The following is a 16,042-nucleotide window of genomic DNA, read 5'->3' on the forward strand; positions in this document are numbered from 1 at the left end:
CCGGCGGCTGAGAATGTAGCAAAAGACGTCTCACTAATAGGAGAAAAAGAGCGAATAGGAATGTAACGAGAGACAGAAAAGAATTGGCAAATTCCGGGGGGCAGCCTGCCAGAGGACTGTGTAAAAAGAAAAGAAGGGTGAAGTTGAGACAAAATCAACAAGCCCTGATTGGGCCTAGTGTCATGTGACGTAATAATCAAAGGGGGTTTCAGAATACGATTCTTCTCTTTGTTCTTTGAGTAGATAGATACTGTATATTATTCAGTTATGGGGCAGATATAGACGAGTCTACAGGTAGCAAGTAGTATATAGTAGTTAGTATAGTATACCTGACAGGTCACATCTATAGGCGAACCACGGCTGCACGGCGATCCGCGAATCTAGTCAATAGTCAAAAAGCCCCTGAGTGTTTCTAGAAATCGGTTGGGCTCTAACCGCTTAACCGTCGAATATCCGCTCTATTTCCAGACCCTTGAAACATTTAAACAGTTACATCTTTAAATCTAACGAAACATCAGTTATGGAATGTTCGTTTTCGGACACCCGGAACGGACATGTCATGTCAGCCATTCCGCGCCGCTGAACTCAAACATTTGGATATCGTTTCTATCATTTGTACGTTTGCATCGTCAAGACGGCTTCCGGATGTCTAGTCCAATGCTCGGTACTTATGTATGGAGGTGCCAGCTGCAGCTGCATTTCACTATTGACCTGTACCAATGATCCCTTTTGCCCCAACATGGCCATTGTCGACCCAGCGACCAGATCTCCAGCTCACATCCGCCCCAGTAGCTGGGCCGATGTAATTATTATTCCCTGTCCCCTGCAGGGAGCACCTTCTAACTTTCCACTCTCAACAGGGCCTTCGGGGAATTGCCGCACTGTTCGTAGTTGCGAGCCATACCTGTCTCTGCTTTGCAATATACTTGGTCCCGCCGTCCTCCTCGGAATTCGGACAATCATTCCTTTTCCAGCGTCCGTTTTTCAGATTGGTGATACAGGGTCAGGCGTGGGTGGCCATCTTCCTAGTGCTACTTGGATTTGTGAATGCCCTCAAGCCACTCCAGCTAGCCCGCCGTGGAGCAACGGCCGATGCTCTCAACGCCCTGTCTACTGGTGCCTTTCGGCGCAAGGGGAGACTCGTCTTCCCCGCAGCCCTGATGACATTTCTGTCTTGGCTATTGTGTCAGTTCGGGGTGTTCCAATTGGGTCGCCAGGTAGATGCATACTGGATGCGGGCAACGAGTCCCAAACCAAGCTCTTCTTTGATCACTGCCATTGTTGATCTTGTGCAAGAGGTGGTTGGCACTTGGACATATGGAGAGAACGCCTATGACCAACCACAATGGGCGTTGTTACATATTTTCCGTGGCTCGTTGTATGTCTTCATGGCTCTGCTGGCTTTGGTGAATACCACGCCGCAGTTTCGCATCTGTGCCGAAATGGTCCTCTACGCTTACGCATGGACGACACTTGATGGTAATTGCGACATTATCCCCAACAAAATAATCAAAGCTGACAAATTCTGTACAGGCATCGTCGGTACCAACATTTTCGCTGGCATGATCATGGCCGAAATGTCATTTTACAACTTGTCAGCCCTTCGACCACGCATTTTGTTTAAAATACTCCCCTATGGACTCGTCACACTAGGCTTCTACATCTGCTCTTATCCCGACGAATACGCAAACCAAACAGCATGGTCTTCCCAGCTCGAATCCCTCGCCCAAACCATCTTCCCGAAAAATGCGAATGTCAGCAGATACTATGCCAGTCTAGGAGCACAGATGGTCTGCTCTGGCGTGATACTGTCGCCCTTCTTACGACGGATACTCTCTCATCCTGTACTGCTGTGGCTCGGATCGATCAGTTTCCCGCTCTACCTCATCCACGGGCCTCTTATGCGCTCTGTTCTGGTCTACCTCGTCTACCTGCCCATGTCAATTGGCTTCAAACCGAATTTGCGACCCGATGGGACATCTGATCCGGAGTCGTACATTCCCACGCCGAACCCGTTCCGGCTGGGTGTGATTCTTGTCATATTCTTTGCCTTCTTGCTCTATGTTGTTCAGCAGTGGACGATATATGTTGAACCGAAGATGGCTGCACTGACGGATGCTTTTGAGAGATTTTCTCGCTCGTGGGGGAAGAATGGGATGTGGGCTATCAGGAATAATGGTGCACTATTGCCTCTCAATTCTGCCAAAGAGATCAAGGCATGATAATTTGATGTTTATTTGTTATCGATTAGCGTGTTATGGATTTGGAAGGTAGGCGTTGTCATAGAGGAAGCAACTGAGGATGACGAGCATGTTGTCAAAACAATATATAACTACTGAGATTCTTAAATCGCTGTGCTTGTGAGATGTATAGACAGGTATACGCGGATGCACCGATCAGTCTAATAACAAAGTGATGTATATCTCCAACTCGATGTGACCTCGCCAATTTTACCTCACTGCTGTGCGATCCAACCTCACATCCATATTCTTCTGCCTAACAAACCACGCATTCAAAATCTCCCATTCAGCATCAGGATCCTTCAGCTCAATCTACAGACATGTTAGAGACCCCATGCAATATGTAGAAGAGCCCACTCACCTTGTAACTCAGGAAAAGCGACGGGATAAGTTTATAAATCTCCAACAAACTAATATTCTTCCCAATGCAAGTCCTCGGCCCAGCCCCAAACGTAAAAGTCGCCCGCAACATCTTCTGCCTCCTCCCCTGAAAGACCTCCTCGGCCTCCCCGTCCATCCTAAGCCAACGCTCCGGAACAAACGACTCCACATCTTCCCCGAAGACACAATGCCGATGTATAATCCACGGATTAGCCCCAACGACTGTCCCAGCAGTCAAGAAAGGACCACCGTGAGGTAGTTGAAGCCCTTCAGCTGGAACAATCCGCTCAAGCATTAGCCCCACGGTGGGATGTAGACGAAGAGCTTCCTTAATGACTGCATCCATGTAAGGGAGTTGTTCTTGGCTTTGTTTCCAAGAAACAGGCAATGAGATGCGGTTTTCCTCGAAGGCATTGTTAAGTTCTTGGTTTAGTTTCTTGTACACTCGTGGATTTTTGAGTGTGTAGTAGAGGATTGCTCGTAGAGAGATGGCTGTTGTGTCTGAGCCGGCGTTCATGTTACTGACGGTGTATGAGAAGACTTGGTTGTCGTTAACGATGTTTGGATGCTCAGTTTTTGCTTCTAGGAAGCGGGCGAGGAAATCTTTATGCGGAGATGGGGGTGCACTTATTAGCGTATCCCCTGTACCCAGCTTTTTTAGTCTTTCGTCGAGTCGTGCGCGGGCAAAACGTGCCACTGCCCCTGTGGAGCCTCCCCCAAAGAGGTTCTTGAGAGGATTTTTGATGAATAGATAGTCAAGCCATGGCATCTGACCAATCTGGGTTGCCCGGTACTTATTAGCTCTTGTCTTCTTTGTTTCTTCAAACAGACGACATACCTTGCCGGAATAATCAAGCATATGTTCCAAGGCAACAATAATCCCATCCACGTCGCCTCCCTTCTCGAGAAACCCAAGTGGCTTACTGAATGTCAATTCTCCAATAACATCAAAAGCATCTAGAAGATTTGTATTAGCCGGCTATAAACCCTTCGACTTGGACCCAATTGGGATAAGAAACATACAAAATTGCAACCAAGCAGCAATATCACAAACCCTACCCGATTCCACAAACCCATCCAACTTCCCAAAAAATGTCGATATAGTCTTATCGACAAACGGCTCAAACTCAGTAAGCGTACTCATCGAATAAGCCGAAGAAATAGGCCGTTTGATAGCAGCATGAAACTCTTCATCAGTTGTAGTAAAGAGAGTAGGTGTCGGTCTACCCTTTGCTAATTGTTGCTGAACACAGTAGAAATCCGTCTTGTATTAAAGTCAGCCAAGCAACTTATGTGTGAGATATTGGGCAACATATACCTTCTGATAGCCTTTATTAATACCATAAATAATCTTCAAAGCATCCAAATTCTGCACGCTGACCACATTCGGCCCTAGTCGGACATAATCTCCATGTTTCTGATGAAGCTTGTAGAGCGTCACTTCTGCGCGTCCTTTCGCGACATCGATGAATCTCCAGATGTTAGAGAATTTGGCTAGGAATGGGCCCGGGATTGAAGATGCTCCTGGTGTGAAATAGTTTTTTGTTAAGTAGAGTATAGTGGTGAGGACTAGGATTGCTGGGAGATGCTGTGATAGAAAAATCAATGAGTCTGATATCACTGCCATAGTGGATTGAATTAGAATATTCGTCCGATACCCAGCAATAAAAGAATCTGTTCCCTGCTTTTATATGCTGGTTCACTCCGGGTTTATGCACCCCATAAGCTTCTGGGGCAAATGCGGGGAAATACATCGAACGAGGGATAATTCCGCCCTGGTTGATATTGATATACTTGTATGTGTATGTGAGCATATGTTAGAGATGATGAGAGTCTTGAGCAAGAAAAAAAATATATATTTATATATAAGATTTGCGCTGGTGAGATAGAAAGAGAATCGTATAGTACCCCTGGTCAATGACTCTCGACTGACGCTTTCACCTGGACAGTCTCCAATGACTAAACCATTTTTATATGGGTGAAGGGGCCATGAGCCACTTTAAGCACCAAGAAAAGCGTTTTCTTGACGGAATCGACCCGCGAAGAGAACACTCGACACCATTTCCACAAGATATAATCAATTCACGACCGATATATGCACCTAAAGAATGATGGATAAAGATTCCGCTTTAGAGATTGCAATAATAACATGACAGCGTGTAATTCGTAAGCCGTGGCTTGAATATTCCGATATTTGACCTGTCCGGCAGTGATCATGACAAGATTCCGGTATGCAGGAGTAGTTCCGCGTTCAACTCCGGAGGAATCTACAGAGAAAAGGCCTTCTTTCACAGAGCACCCCATTTCCCGGGCTATCAAAGCACCTTCTACTAATTAGCAAGCGTGCTTCCGAGTCCACTCGCGTGCAACCTCCTCATAGCGCGACCGGTCATTTCTGTATTGCTCAGCAATCCTTCCCTCGACGGCATCATCGGGCATAGGCTCAGCCAGTAGCTGACGAGCGAATTGAAGAACGGCCGAGATCTTGGAGCTGGGTTTCCACTCGTCCGCCCGTAGCATGCCTAAGCACATGCTCCCCTTTTCATCGTTTGTGACATTTGGGTGGTAGATTTTCGTTGCGAAGGAGACGGTGGGTGGCTTGAAGGGGTATTCGGTAGGCAGAGAAAGCTTGACTAGGAATTTTCCTTTCTGTGTTGCTCGAAGAAGGGGGTTAGCGAAACTGCTTGGTGGGCTGGAGCTGGAGATGTGGGCTCGCGTGGCAAACCCCTCCTCCCTAGACAAGCTGTGGACGGGGAACGCGCCTTGACAGATATTCTGGGGAGGCTGAGGTTCCTGTTTGACGTACGTGGAATGGTGATTTCTCAGGGCCTTCCATGTGGACCTTCCACTCGTACAGGTTGGCTTCGTCGGCGAGCTCGACCATGATCCCCGCGGGAGGAGACTCGGTGAGCTCAGCTAGCTCCTGTGGTTGGAAGGAAGGCTTAGCAGGCTGGCAAATATCGGCATCTAAGAGTGATCACAGGCCCATACCTTGGCTATGCGCTTCTGGCTGCCCATTTTCGGTGACGAGCGTGAATTCTGGCGGGGTGTGAGTGCGGGGAGGTGTAGGAAATTGCAGATCGACGCTGATGATCAATGCAAGTCTTGAAAATACAAATATAAGATCAAAAAGGACAACAAGAAAAGGACCGGGATGCTAACTGTGACTCAAATGGCCATTGGCTTGGATCCAAGAAGCTCTGAGTGGGGGGGGCAAAGACGTCAGTCCCCGATAGGCGTCCAACACGCGAGTTTCATAGGAGCGCGTAGCTACGTATTATGGAGATCTACATTGGCTTGAATATACCCTACGGCGCCTAGATAACATATTTAGGTTATTTTGCCGGGATTTCCTATCTATCTGCGCATTTTATATTCTCATGCATCCGTTACTCTCGCTGAAGCATGACCATTAGGCCCATCAATCCAAGCATTACTGTCTTGAGCCAAGGGTGCTCAGACAGCATAATGGTAACATATCCCCTGTTCCTCCCTGTCAGCCGTATATCCACAAGACAGTCCCCGGAGGATAACTTACACCATCGGGATATACCCACGCACACTGCCCACAATATCTTCCTTGCGGTTGAGGTGGTCTTGGTCCTGAGCGTAGAGTTCGACGTCATCGGCAATGTTGTTGTCACCCTGTGTGTAGATTGTTAGCTGATATAGTAAGTTCAATCGAGTCGCGTTTGCCTACCTTAGTAAGGAGCATATGAGAGTCGGGTGCCGTGTCCCTGGAAGTTTGTGTCAACTCAAAGGACGTCCAAAGATCAATAATTATGGCTTCGGATAAGCGTACACTGTAATTTCTTTCACCTTCCTCGCGTTCACGCGCCCTTCGACCTCGGGGAATGTCCGCACCACGCGGTGTACAATCGGGATGTCCTTGCCTCGAACGTTGTAGACGACAACCTCTCCAATCTCTGCACGAGGGCTCCGGTTCCACAAGAACAGCAGGTCACCACGCTGGAAGGCCGGTTCCATTGACCCAGACAACACGACGACGATTGGCGAGCTGGATGCGGAGGCGACAGAGAGGCCCTTCCATAGCATGAAAGCCGTAGAGAGAACTAACGCGAAGTTCAAGGCTTGTGCGATTGAGTGTCGGGCGTTTGCCATAGTAGAAGAGAGGGAGGATAACATGATGGGCGGTTTGTGATCGAAGGATGTGATGGGGTGGGCTGCTCGATAAACTATTCTTGGTCAGAATTGCCAGTATATCATCTGGCGGTGACGCGAGATAAAAAGAAGGAGCAAGGTACCTATTATTGGCCAGCTGGGCTGGTTGAGTTGTGTTTTGATGCGGAGAGGTGTCCTCGTCGGAGATCGGCTTGGCGTTGCAGATCTCCGTTTTCCGCCCTTGTATACAATGCGCCGCCCATGGACTACAGGCATCATGCTTTTACTATCCTTACGACTTTGTGTTGAATTCTTTTTTGACTAAATTTCTTGTAATTTGGCTTCCATACCGGCTGGTACTAGTCTTCTGCACAATGAAATCTCATATAAATACACGCACGACACGAGAGTTTCCCCCTAAAAACGGCGCGAATCTGTGGTGAGAGATAATTTGAAGACGACGGATGAAATGAGCTTTATGGTGCTTTTCGCTATCTGGTTAGGTCTTCCTATCTATACCAAGAAAGTATGCTCCCCAGTATGTAGATGCCCACTTTTGCGAACCAACGAATTCTAGAGCCCATCAGCTGGTGGCTAAGGCGCATGGGAATTTTTACGGCACTGGTGTTTGACAAGCAGGATCTAAACTCGAGACCATCGACCTCACCCACCGAAACTATTTTTGTACTGAATTTGAGACATTCACTGTCGCTCTCAAGCATGCTATAACTATTGTGACTACAATAGTAACATAGTCAGTTTACAAAACTAATAAAAGGATGCGTTACTAGGATACCCCAAAGGTTTTCAATGCTGTAACTACTCCTCTGATTTCGCCATGATATCAAAAATCAGACTTTTGAATGAGAAATGTGGACATTGTGAAAAACCCTCCATGATTGCCACCGCTATTCGGTGTCCGCATGTTTCATAGCTGATGTGTGGGACATGGATCAGGACAGGGACCAGAATCCTGGCCCTACCAGAGAGCACAATACCACAACCCATGTGAAGTCTCGCAAATTAGACATAGGAAATTATAAAATTGAGGACTTCGTCGCATTGGATACAGTTTATATTCCATTCATAGTAAACGTGGAGACAAAGTTGTCTGAAATTCGGATTTCGGTTGCCTACACAGACCATACAGAGGGAACAAAACGCTTGTTTTAGATTTGTTGCGTGCTCTTCTGTCGTGATATACCATGGTGGAGCCCTTGAATATCTAGACAGCTACTAGTACATGTACATGCAGTACGAAATACTGGCAATGATAATCCTCCTTGGTTCTTAGCAAGGGCAGAACATAGACAATAAAAAGAGAAGCCAAATTAGAGCGAGGTTCGATATGAAAAGAAAAGCACTCGCAGTGAGGCGCGCGGACTTGGTGTATTAACTGTAGAGTACCGAGTATATAAATGCTTCGTAGAAGCGTATTCCAGCAATGACGCATTAAAAACTGAAACTTGATTTGACTAGGGTCCAGACTGACACTGCCTGTGGAGGCTACAAGGCCAGCGTGGTATGCTTGAAGCCCATGATGGACCGATCAATCCCGATAAAACAGATTCATGCGGATCGTCCGCGAAGCCGCGAGACAACTGAGTTCATGAGGTGCTAAGATGATGCAATCTATCCACCTATGAATAAGTTGTTGAATTTCTGGTTACCCTACTCAAATTTGGAGACCTTCTTTATACTCAGACATGTTTCGTACCAGGGCTTCCATTGCCGTATCACACATAAAGGTAACATGACTGGTCTATTTCGCGGAAATTAATCCGTAGGGACCCCTATTTACCTTTCTCACATGGTTAGACGCTTCACCAATGGCTCAAACTACATACAGGAAGTCAATAATTGAAGATCGATGCATGAGTTCATCGCCAGGGTGGGACTTTTGTTCCGGCTCCCCCAGTGCCGATATGCTTGGTTCTTCAGTTTGGGAGGCTCAAAGCATCCACAATAGCATTTAACCTGTGATTCACTTACGGACTGTAGCTAGAAGACATACTTGACATCATTTGCTGATCATTTCTATTTCAGATCAAGTCTCATTTTTGTATGGGGAAATCACCTTCAAGGCGCACGGAGAACCACATTAACGCCTCGAGGAATGCTCAAAATGGCTATCCCTGTCAACTTAGGTCATTAGACAAAGTCCGGTGGTTTTGAACGAGTGTTTTTCTTGGCAAGATACAACCCAACGTAGTGTAAACTATGCAGGCCCCGAGATGTAGATCTGACCGAGAGCAACCCATATCGACTGAGCAAATGCTCAGCTGCTGTACCATCTGTCGGTAGCTAGGCGATCGGTAGATCACAAGCGAATATTCCAGGATGCATTTTTAGGTGACCGACGCGTGTTAATAAGGAACTGGGCTCGAACAACCCCACACACGCAGATCGCAAGGGGGCATTCCACAGGGCAAGGTTTCCTAAATAATGTCCGACTAGGAAAGTTGGCGTAACATGATAAAAGCAGAAATCCCACCCCAGCTGTAATGTCCTCAAGGGTCGGTATGTGCTGTTGTTAAGTGTGGGATATTCCAGGGCTCATACCTCTACTCCGTACCGAGGCAACAACCTCACTCCTATGATTTGTTTGACAGTTGCCCAATATGCACCCCATTTCTCCGGAGTCAACGGATGAACCCAAGCCTTCTATTCAAGGGCTTCTATACCAAAATTTTCTGGAGCTTACCCCGGATGGAAAATATGTACGATGGGTGCGCGATCACCCCAGACATCCGCGGAATTGGTCTGGCTTCCGGAAAGCCTATGACATTATTCTTGTGTGTCTGCTGGATCTTTTTATGTATGATAAATATCAGGCCCATGGGAATTACTCCGCAACTAACAATGTTTACAGAACAGCATCTAGTACCGCAGGAGTGAGTGAAAACAACAATTATAGTTTGCTTTTGAATATTGGTACTAACAGGGAAATACTAGTCGGCAGCAGCAGCACAAGCCAAATATGAATATAGCATGGACGAAACACTCGCAACTTTTGTATTCGTGACGATGTAAGATTGTCACCAAAGTTGCTTCCCCGACGTTGATCTGTTATTTATGCTAACGCGATACAGATTTCTCCTCGGCCAGGTGCTAGGTACCATTGTGTTTCCCCCATGGTCGGAGTCATTTGGGCGTAAAAAGATGTACATCTTCAGTAGTGGCCTCAGCGCCATTTGCTGCATGATCATCGGTCTGGTACACCCAATCTCCGCTATCATTGTTGTGCGAATCGTGGCTGGAATGCTTTCCGCGATTCCGTATACTATCATCGGTGGTACCATTGAAGACATGTTCAATGCACATGCTCGGATATGGGCCATGTTCTATTGGACTATTGCATCCAACATAGGTCTAATTTTGGGACCGATCATGAGCAGCTACATTATTGCAGGTCTCGATTGGTATGTACACCTGAAACGTGAGCGCGTTAGGTCCCGTTCTGACCAACTCATAAGGCGATGGAACTTCTACATTTTCGCTATCATTATCGGTGTCCTCACTGCTGGTCTTTGTCTGATTCGCGAGTCTCGACCTTCCTTACTGCTGGCCCGCGAGGTAGAACATCTTCGCACTATCACAACCATACAATCCATCCCGCCATCCCTTAATCATGATCATATCCCAAGTCTCCACGGTTTCATGAAGGAATCACTCATACGTCCAGCCCAGCTCTTCTTCCAAGAGCCCATCATCTTCACTGTTTCAATGATGGTTTCTGTGGTCATGTCGCTCATCTACATCTTCACGGAATCTCTTCAGTCCATTTTCCAGGCTGTGGGATTCAGCGAAGCCCACGCCTCATTAATCTTCATCACAATCGGTCTTGGAACCGTTCTCAGCACTTTTACACGCTTCCTGGACTCATACATCTTGAACTACCTTCGTCGCCAAGGACGCCCAATCAAACCCGAACACAAGCTCATTGGGCTCGTAATCGGTGCTCCCTTTTTAGCTATTGGCTTATGGTGGTTCGCCTGGACCATTCCGCCAGATGTGCAAACCTCATGGATTGTACCCGCACTATCTCTCGTTTTTGTGGGATATGCACTCACAGAACTGGATACGGCACTATATGGGTACATCTCGGATAGTTATCTGAGCTACTCAGCCAGTGCGTCCGCTGCGATTGCATTCATGCGAGCGCTCGTGTCTGGTGTCGTCCCACTTTTTACGAAGCAAATGTTCAGTGGACTGGGCAATAACATTGCCATGACTGTGCTTGCAGTCGTGGCTACGGTGTTTTGTATAGTTCCCCCTGTCTTTGTTTTTTATGGAGAGCGGATCCGGCAGGCCAGCAAATTCGCTCGGTATAGTTGGGAGATCCAGGAGCAGATGGGTAAAGATGAGGATGATTGGTGATTTCTGCGTTCTTGATACATATGTTGAGTTTTAAAAGTGAATATTCTATGGAGTATATGGGGAATATATGGGGATAGTCTTAATAAAAGAAGACTTATGCTAGATTAGAACAGACTTGAAATCCAGAGAACATTGTAGATACGTATAAATTCATACCCCCTGACTAGTGACAGCAGACTTGGCTGGTTGAGTAGCTGAACTCGTTTCCCAGTACTTCTCTTTCCTGCCTCGCTTTGTAATCAATCCATGAATATCGAAAGGGTCAACAAACGTCTGAAGCCAATGGCGGGGATCCTCGTATCCCGGCCCTTCAATCTCGGTGACCCCATCCTCAGCGAGATAGATCTTGTTTGAGCGTGGAAGCGAACGCATGGGATGGAATACGTTCAGAAGAGTGGTGTTGCTATACATGAACACGGCTTCGAAGAACCAGAAAAACCACTCTTGCTTGAGAACCGGACTGATGTGCTCGATGTCCGAGTAAGCATTCAAACTCGCCGCAGTGAAGTACTCCACTGTGCGGTAGATGGTGCGGATCGTAATGAGAGTGCAGCTGCAATACAGCACTATCAGAGTACGTTTGATTTTATCGTTCAACACACCCCCTCGGGAGCAATTATAGTGGAATTTTCCGGCTAAAGCGACAAAGCCTGCCATCAAGGCGATTTGCATGATGAGTGCTGCCTTCAACAGTGCTTTACCGGTATTCTGTGAACTGACTGAGGAGTCCGCACTTGCGACTCGGGCAGCTCCGTTGGCGGTAATGCTTTCGATAGCGACGCCCAAGGCGACAAATGTTGTGAAAACCCGTCCCGGGTGAATAGGTGAGTGATATGGGATGTAGTAGAGCATGCGACCCAAGATGAAGAAGTTAGCGCCTTCGTAGACGGGACTAGAACGGTCGAAGGCTCTGTGTTAGCAGGATTAACATCGCACCGGGATGAAATATTCCTTACGGTCCAGCCAGGAGTAGCACTGTACTCGCAATAAAGATACCGATATTCCCCCATTGACCAAATGCACCAATGGTGCGCATTACGAAACCTGCCGTGAACAGAAGGGCAGACCATGGAAGAAGTCCAGTGACTTTCCAGGACTTATATTTGCTGTGAAATGAGATCAGTCTTAAGTTCCTAGTGCTAGAGAGGTGTTATCAAACATACAAGCATTGGTAGCCATGGACACCTCCGGAAATAGCAAAGAGAATTGCAAATGCGATTGCAGCTCCTTTGTTTGGCGCATAGAACCACAAGCTTCCCTCCTCTGGATTTGTTAGTCATGAAATCAGTCGTTGGCAGTTTGTCCTTAAAAGATGACTCACGATATGACGATCTTGCCTCCAGCATGGCGGTTAAGAATTTTGTTAAAAGGTCACCGAGTGTACTGTATACAGCGAAGAGCAAGGCGATATAAATAAATAATCCAAATATTAAGGGACTCTCGAAAGGCAAGGGAAGGGACCTTGTTCTGTTGAATCCATGTAGTCGCAAGGGGATGGACGGGCTGCAAGACGGTATAAATACAATGTCGTATCAAGATGGAACTGACCTATTCCACGCGCCCCGATGAAGCGAAAACGAGTTACTTATTTAGGAATGGCGTATCAAGAATAAGCCAATCATAGTCCAATGATCCGGTACAATGAGAAAGCAAGCTTCGTATCCAGAGAGGCTTGGCATGGCGCAGGCAAACACGAGGTCTCGGGCCAAAGCGTGGACTTGTGGGGGCCCTTCCATGAACCACGGGTGTTTGGGGCAGTCTGCCTCACTATATTGTCGTCATGGTGCACTGTCACATTTAAGCGCTGAGATTAATACGATATTGAGAATTTTATCAATCCCGAGGTTATTAGTTACTATATTGATTTCAGAGGGCGTTTCTCAACGTAAAGGATCGAGCAAGAGGCCGTATCTATGGTCGTGGGAGGGGACATGGGAGGTCTCACTGCAGATATGCTGCAGATATTCTCTAGATGGTATCCGACAACCTTGAATGGACTTGTGCGGCGACGCGAGGGTCTTGCTTGACTGCGATTGTTAGATGCCCAGCAGAAATATTACAGAATATGGCACAGTTTCATGCGGAGATGCTATAATATGAACTCATTCGACAGCATCTTTCAGAATCTATCGAGGTCTACCATAAAGAAGAGAATCGAGATCACTAGATTATTTATGAAATCCAGACGATAAAGCGCCTTACTTGTCATTCTTTTATAAAAGCGCTGAGAATGGCAAGCTTTTCGTTCCTACCACCGTGCCAACTCAATAAGGCGGACGAAGGAAGACCAAGGGCTCTAGCTCGGGATCAAAGCAGATGAGCATACCAACTGATTTAATATGGTGGTCATTAAAAACGTTTGGATCAGTAAGCCATATATTGATGCTCTCAGATTCAAGCAAGATAAACTGCAGACTTCCCAAAGTAGGCCTCGTATGTCAGAGTAAATCTCATTAGATGAAAAGCTGAAAAGCAGGCCAATAATTATTATCATAGTAGTGCTTGATAACATTGTTAATGCCACAATGTGCCCAGTCTACACTTCGTCATTCTGTTTGTCTTGTACTAATCTTGGTTCTTGTACTCTTTTGTCACACTCCGCAAAATGACATCTGAGGGATGCGTCTAGAACAGAAGTTAATTCAACCAATTACCACTGTATATATCCCTTTATACGGGCAATATGTCCTCTTTCAAATGCGGGGGAAATGACCTCCAAATCTCAACTGCGCAAGTCTATAGATCATTTCCTAATTCGGACGACTACGCCGACGCTAACCCGATGTGTCAACTTTCGCCAGTATATTTCCACGTTCGTCTGAACATCGTCACCCCTCCTTCATCACCTAATCCATGTCGAAGATCTATATCAGAAAGCCAGATCCATGAGAATGTCATCCAATTCATATTCACACTTTCACTTGCACAATGTACGTCCTCGTACTAGGCGCGCTGACGCTATTCGCGCTGGTGTACTACCTGGTAGTGCCTGTGATCACATACTTCTATGATCCAAAGAACCTAAGGAAGTTTCCGAATGCTTACGTCTTGTCTGGGGTATCGGATTTGCCCTTCCTTTATGAAGCAAACAAAGGATTTCGCTCTCGGACACTCTTCGAGGCTCACACGAAACATCCTGTTCTGCGAATCGGACCCAACGCACTGTCTTACTCCGACCCACAAGCCATCAAAGACATCTATGGCCACGGTACAGGATGTATCAAAGACCGATTTTACTCCGAGACCTCAGGCTCGCACTCGCATCTCGCAGATGTCGTCGACAAGCAAGATCATTCCCGAAAGAGAAAGATCTTGTCTAGCGCTTATGCGCTCAAAAACCTGGAGGATTGGGAGTTTAAGGTGGCAGAGGTGAGCGGTAAACTCATCAAAGCATTTGATGCCCGGTGTACCGATCCGTTGCCTCCAAATCAGCTTCCCCGGAAAGAACACCTGACTGTCGACTACCGCAACTGGACTGTGTTGTTCACGGCCGCGGCCATTGCGAGCATTGGGCTCAGTGAAGACCTAGGATTTCTAGACGAGGGATCCGACAAGGTGAAATCTGAGAAGAAAGACGGGACCGTCAAAGAGGTCTCGTTCCGGGAATGCCATGCTGCTACAGGTCGAGTCTCGTACCAGCTGGTCTGGGCCTATGATTGGTTTAAGACCTTCTCCCGAGTGAGTAAGATGGTGTCGTCGAACTATGACCGCATGTGGAAACTGGATGACGATTGGAACGGCATCATCTATAACCGTGCGACTACACGCCTGAAGCGATACCTGGCAGGCGAGACGTTGGATGACTTCTTTGGCGCGATGATGCAGGACAAGAGCGGGTCGCCTCATAATATGGAATGGGGCGAAATTGTCGCTGAGATCAGCATCATGATGAATGCTGGCCATGACACAACAGCAATCTCACTCCGGAACACCCTCTTCTTTCTGCTAAAGAACCCGAAGTGTATGAAACAGGTCCGGGAAGAGCTAGACGATGTCATGGATGAGGATGAGGTCATCGCGCCCTATGCCAAGGTCAAAAACTTGCCTTATCTTCGAGCTTGCATAGACGAGAGCTTGCGCATGCTCCCTCCTGTGATCTTCGGACTTCCTCGCCGGACGCCTGCCCAGGGAGCTCCAATTCTCGATGATTATATTGCTGGTGACACTTCTGTCAGCATGTCAGCTTACGTCGTTCATCACCAAGAGACTATCTTCCGCGACCACGACGCCTACAAGCCGGAGCGATGGCTGGGAGATGAAGGCAAAGCATTGCAGCCTTTTTTCGTTCCGTTCAGTACTGGAGCGAGAGGATGTATCGGTCGCAATATTAGCTACCTTGAGCAGACTGTCCTGCTTGCTTCTCTAGTCCATCGTTTTGAGTTTGCTTTGCCATCACCAGATTGGGATCCTCCCATCCCGGAGACTACCAATCTGAGTCCTGGTCCGATGCCATTGAAGATTTGGAGGAGGGAGTTGGATTAGATCAGAGCGTATGGAGCGAAATGGATGCACTTTCGAGCGTTGATGATGCATGGTTTGGGAAGAAGGCCCAATGGTCTCTTGACCCTATCCTACGAGTTTCATGTTGAAGATAGGTCTTTCAATTTCAACCTTTATCTTTGGTATCAGATATATATAGAGAGAGATCAGATATCGGCTGCAGGTGAGGGAGCCGGGTAAAATTTAGACATCCACGAGCTCAGCAATTGAGGCTGCACGCTGTGGAGGTTTACAACAACCCTGAGCATGCAGGCATCCGTTAAGAGACCAATAATTGCTTTTATAATATGCGAACAGTTATTTGAGGCTGAAAAATCGCGCGTAAATGCATATGCACGTGATGTGGTTGTCCGGGCAACATATGACCCAAAGCGGTATGCGCCCTGTCGATCTGTGGATGTTCTGGAACGTCGGCTTCG

At 47.1% G+C, this 16,042-nt stretch overlaps 6 protein-coding genes across 6 annotated transcripts; 3 read left to right on the forward strand and 3 right to left on the reverse strand.

The window, feature by feature from the left end:
• Nucleotides 1–739: 739 nt before the first annotated feature.
• PENARI_c016G08168 (uncharacterized protein) lies at nucleotides 740–2,222 on the forward strand (the record flags this gene model as incomplete). The annotated part of the gene is made up of 3 exons (XM_022634120.1): nucleotides 740–802; nucleotides 861–1,479; nucleotides 1,534–2,222. 3 exons carry the CDS (start codon nucleotides 740–742, stop codon nucleotides 2,220–2,222), a joined length of 1,371 nt encoding a protein of 456 aa, XP_022485930.1.
• Nucleotides 2,223–4,955: 2,733 nt separating this feature from the next.
• PENARI_c016G11234 (putative ubiquitin conjugating enzyme (UbcB)) lies at nucleotides 4,956–5,639 on the reverse strand (the record flags this gene model as incomplete). Its single annotated transcript, XM_022634182.1, has 3 exons — nucleotides 4,956–5,270; nucleotides 5,428–5,544; nucleotides 5,613–5,639. 3 exons carry the CDS (start codon nucleotides 5,637–5,639, stop codon nucleotides 4,956–4,958), a joined length of 459 nt encoding a protein of 152 aa, XP_022486157.1.
• A 371-nt stretch (nucleotides 5,640–6,010) lies between these two features.
• Nucleotides 6,011–6,767, reverse strand: sec11 (signal peptidase complex catalytic subunit SEC11; the record flags this gene model as incomplete). The annotated part of the gene is made up of 4 exons (XM_022634101.1): nucleotides 6,011–6,104; nucleotides 6,160–6,266; nucleotides 6,322–6,358; nucleotides 6,424–6,767. The coding sequence occupies 4 exons, from the start codon at nucleotides 6,765–6,767 to the stop codon at nucleotides 6,011–6,013; spliced, it is 582 nt and encodes a 193-aa protein (XP_022486033.1).
• A 2,694-nt stretch (nucleotides 6,768–9,461) lies between these two features.
• Nucleotides 9,462–11,123, forward strand: PENARI_c016G06579 (uncharacterized protein; the record flags this gene model as incomplete). The annotated part of the gene is made up of 5 exons (XM_022634084.1): nucleotides 9,462–9,538; nucleotides 9,616–9,637; nucleotides 9,699–9,772; nucleotides 9,836–10,165; nucleotides 10,220–11,123. 5 exons carry the CDS (start codon nucleotides 9,462–9,464, stop codon nucleotides 11,121–11,123), a joined length of 1,407 nt encoding a protein of 468 aa, XP_022486024.1.
• Nucleotides 11,124–11,273: 150 nt separating this feature from the next.
• PENARI_c016G00185 (putative RTA1 domain protein) lies at nucleotides 11,274–12,469 on the reverse strand (the record flags this gene model as incomplete). Its single annotated transcript, XM_022633942.1, has 4 exons — nucleotides 11,274–12,033; nucleotides 12,080–12,229; nucleotides 12,287–12,386; nucleotides 12,445–12,469. 4 exons carry the CDS (start codon nucleotides 12,467–12,469, stop codon nucleotides 11,274–11,276), a joined length of 1,035 nt encoding a protein of 344 aa, XP_022486183.1.
• A 1,582-nt stretch (nucleotides 12,470–14,051) lies between these two features.
• Nucleotides 14,052–15,605, forward strand: PENARI_c016G02676 (cytochrome P450; the record flags this gene model as incomplete). Its single annotated transcript, XM_022633990.1, has 1 exon — nucleotides 14,052–15,605. The coding sequence occupies one exon, from the start codon at nucleotides 14,052–14,054 to the stop codon at nucleotides 15,603–15,605; it is 1,554 nt and encodes a 517-aa protein (XP_022486112.1).
• Nucleotides 15,606–16,042: the final 437 nt, after the last annotated feature.

The sequence above is a fragment of the Penicillium arizonense genome (assembly GCF_001773325.1).
Source record: "Penicillium arizonense strain CBS 141311 chromosome Unknown PENARI_contig016, whole genome shotgun sequence".
NCBI lineage: Eukaryota > Fungi > Ascomycota > Eurotiomycetes > Eurotiales > Aspergillaceae > Penicillium > Penicillium arizonense.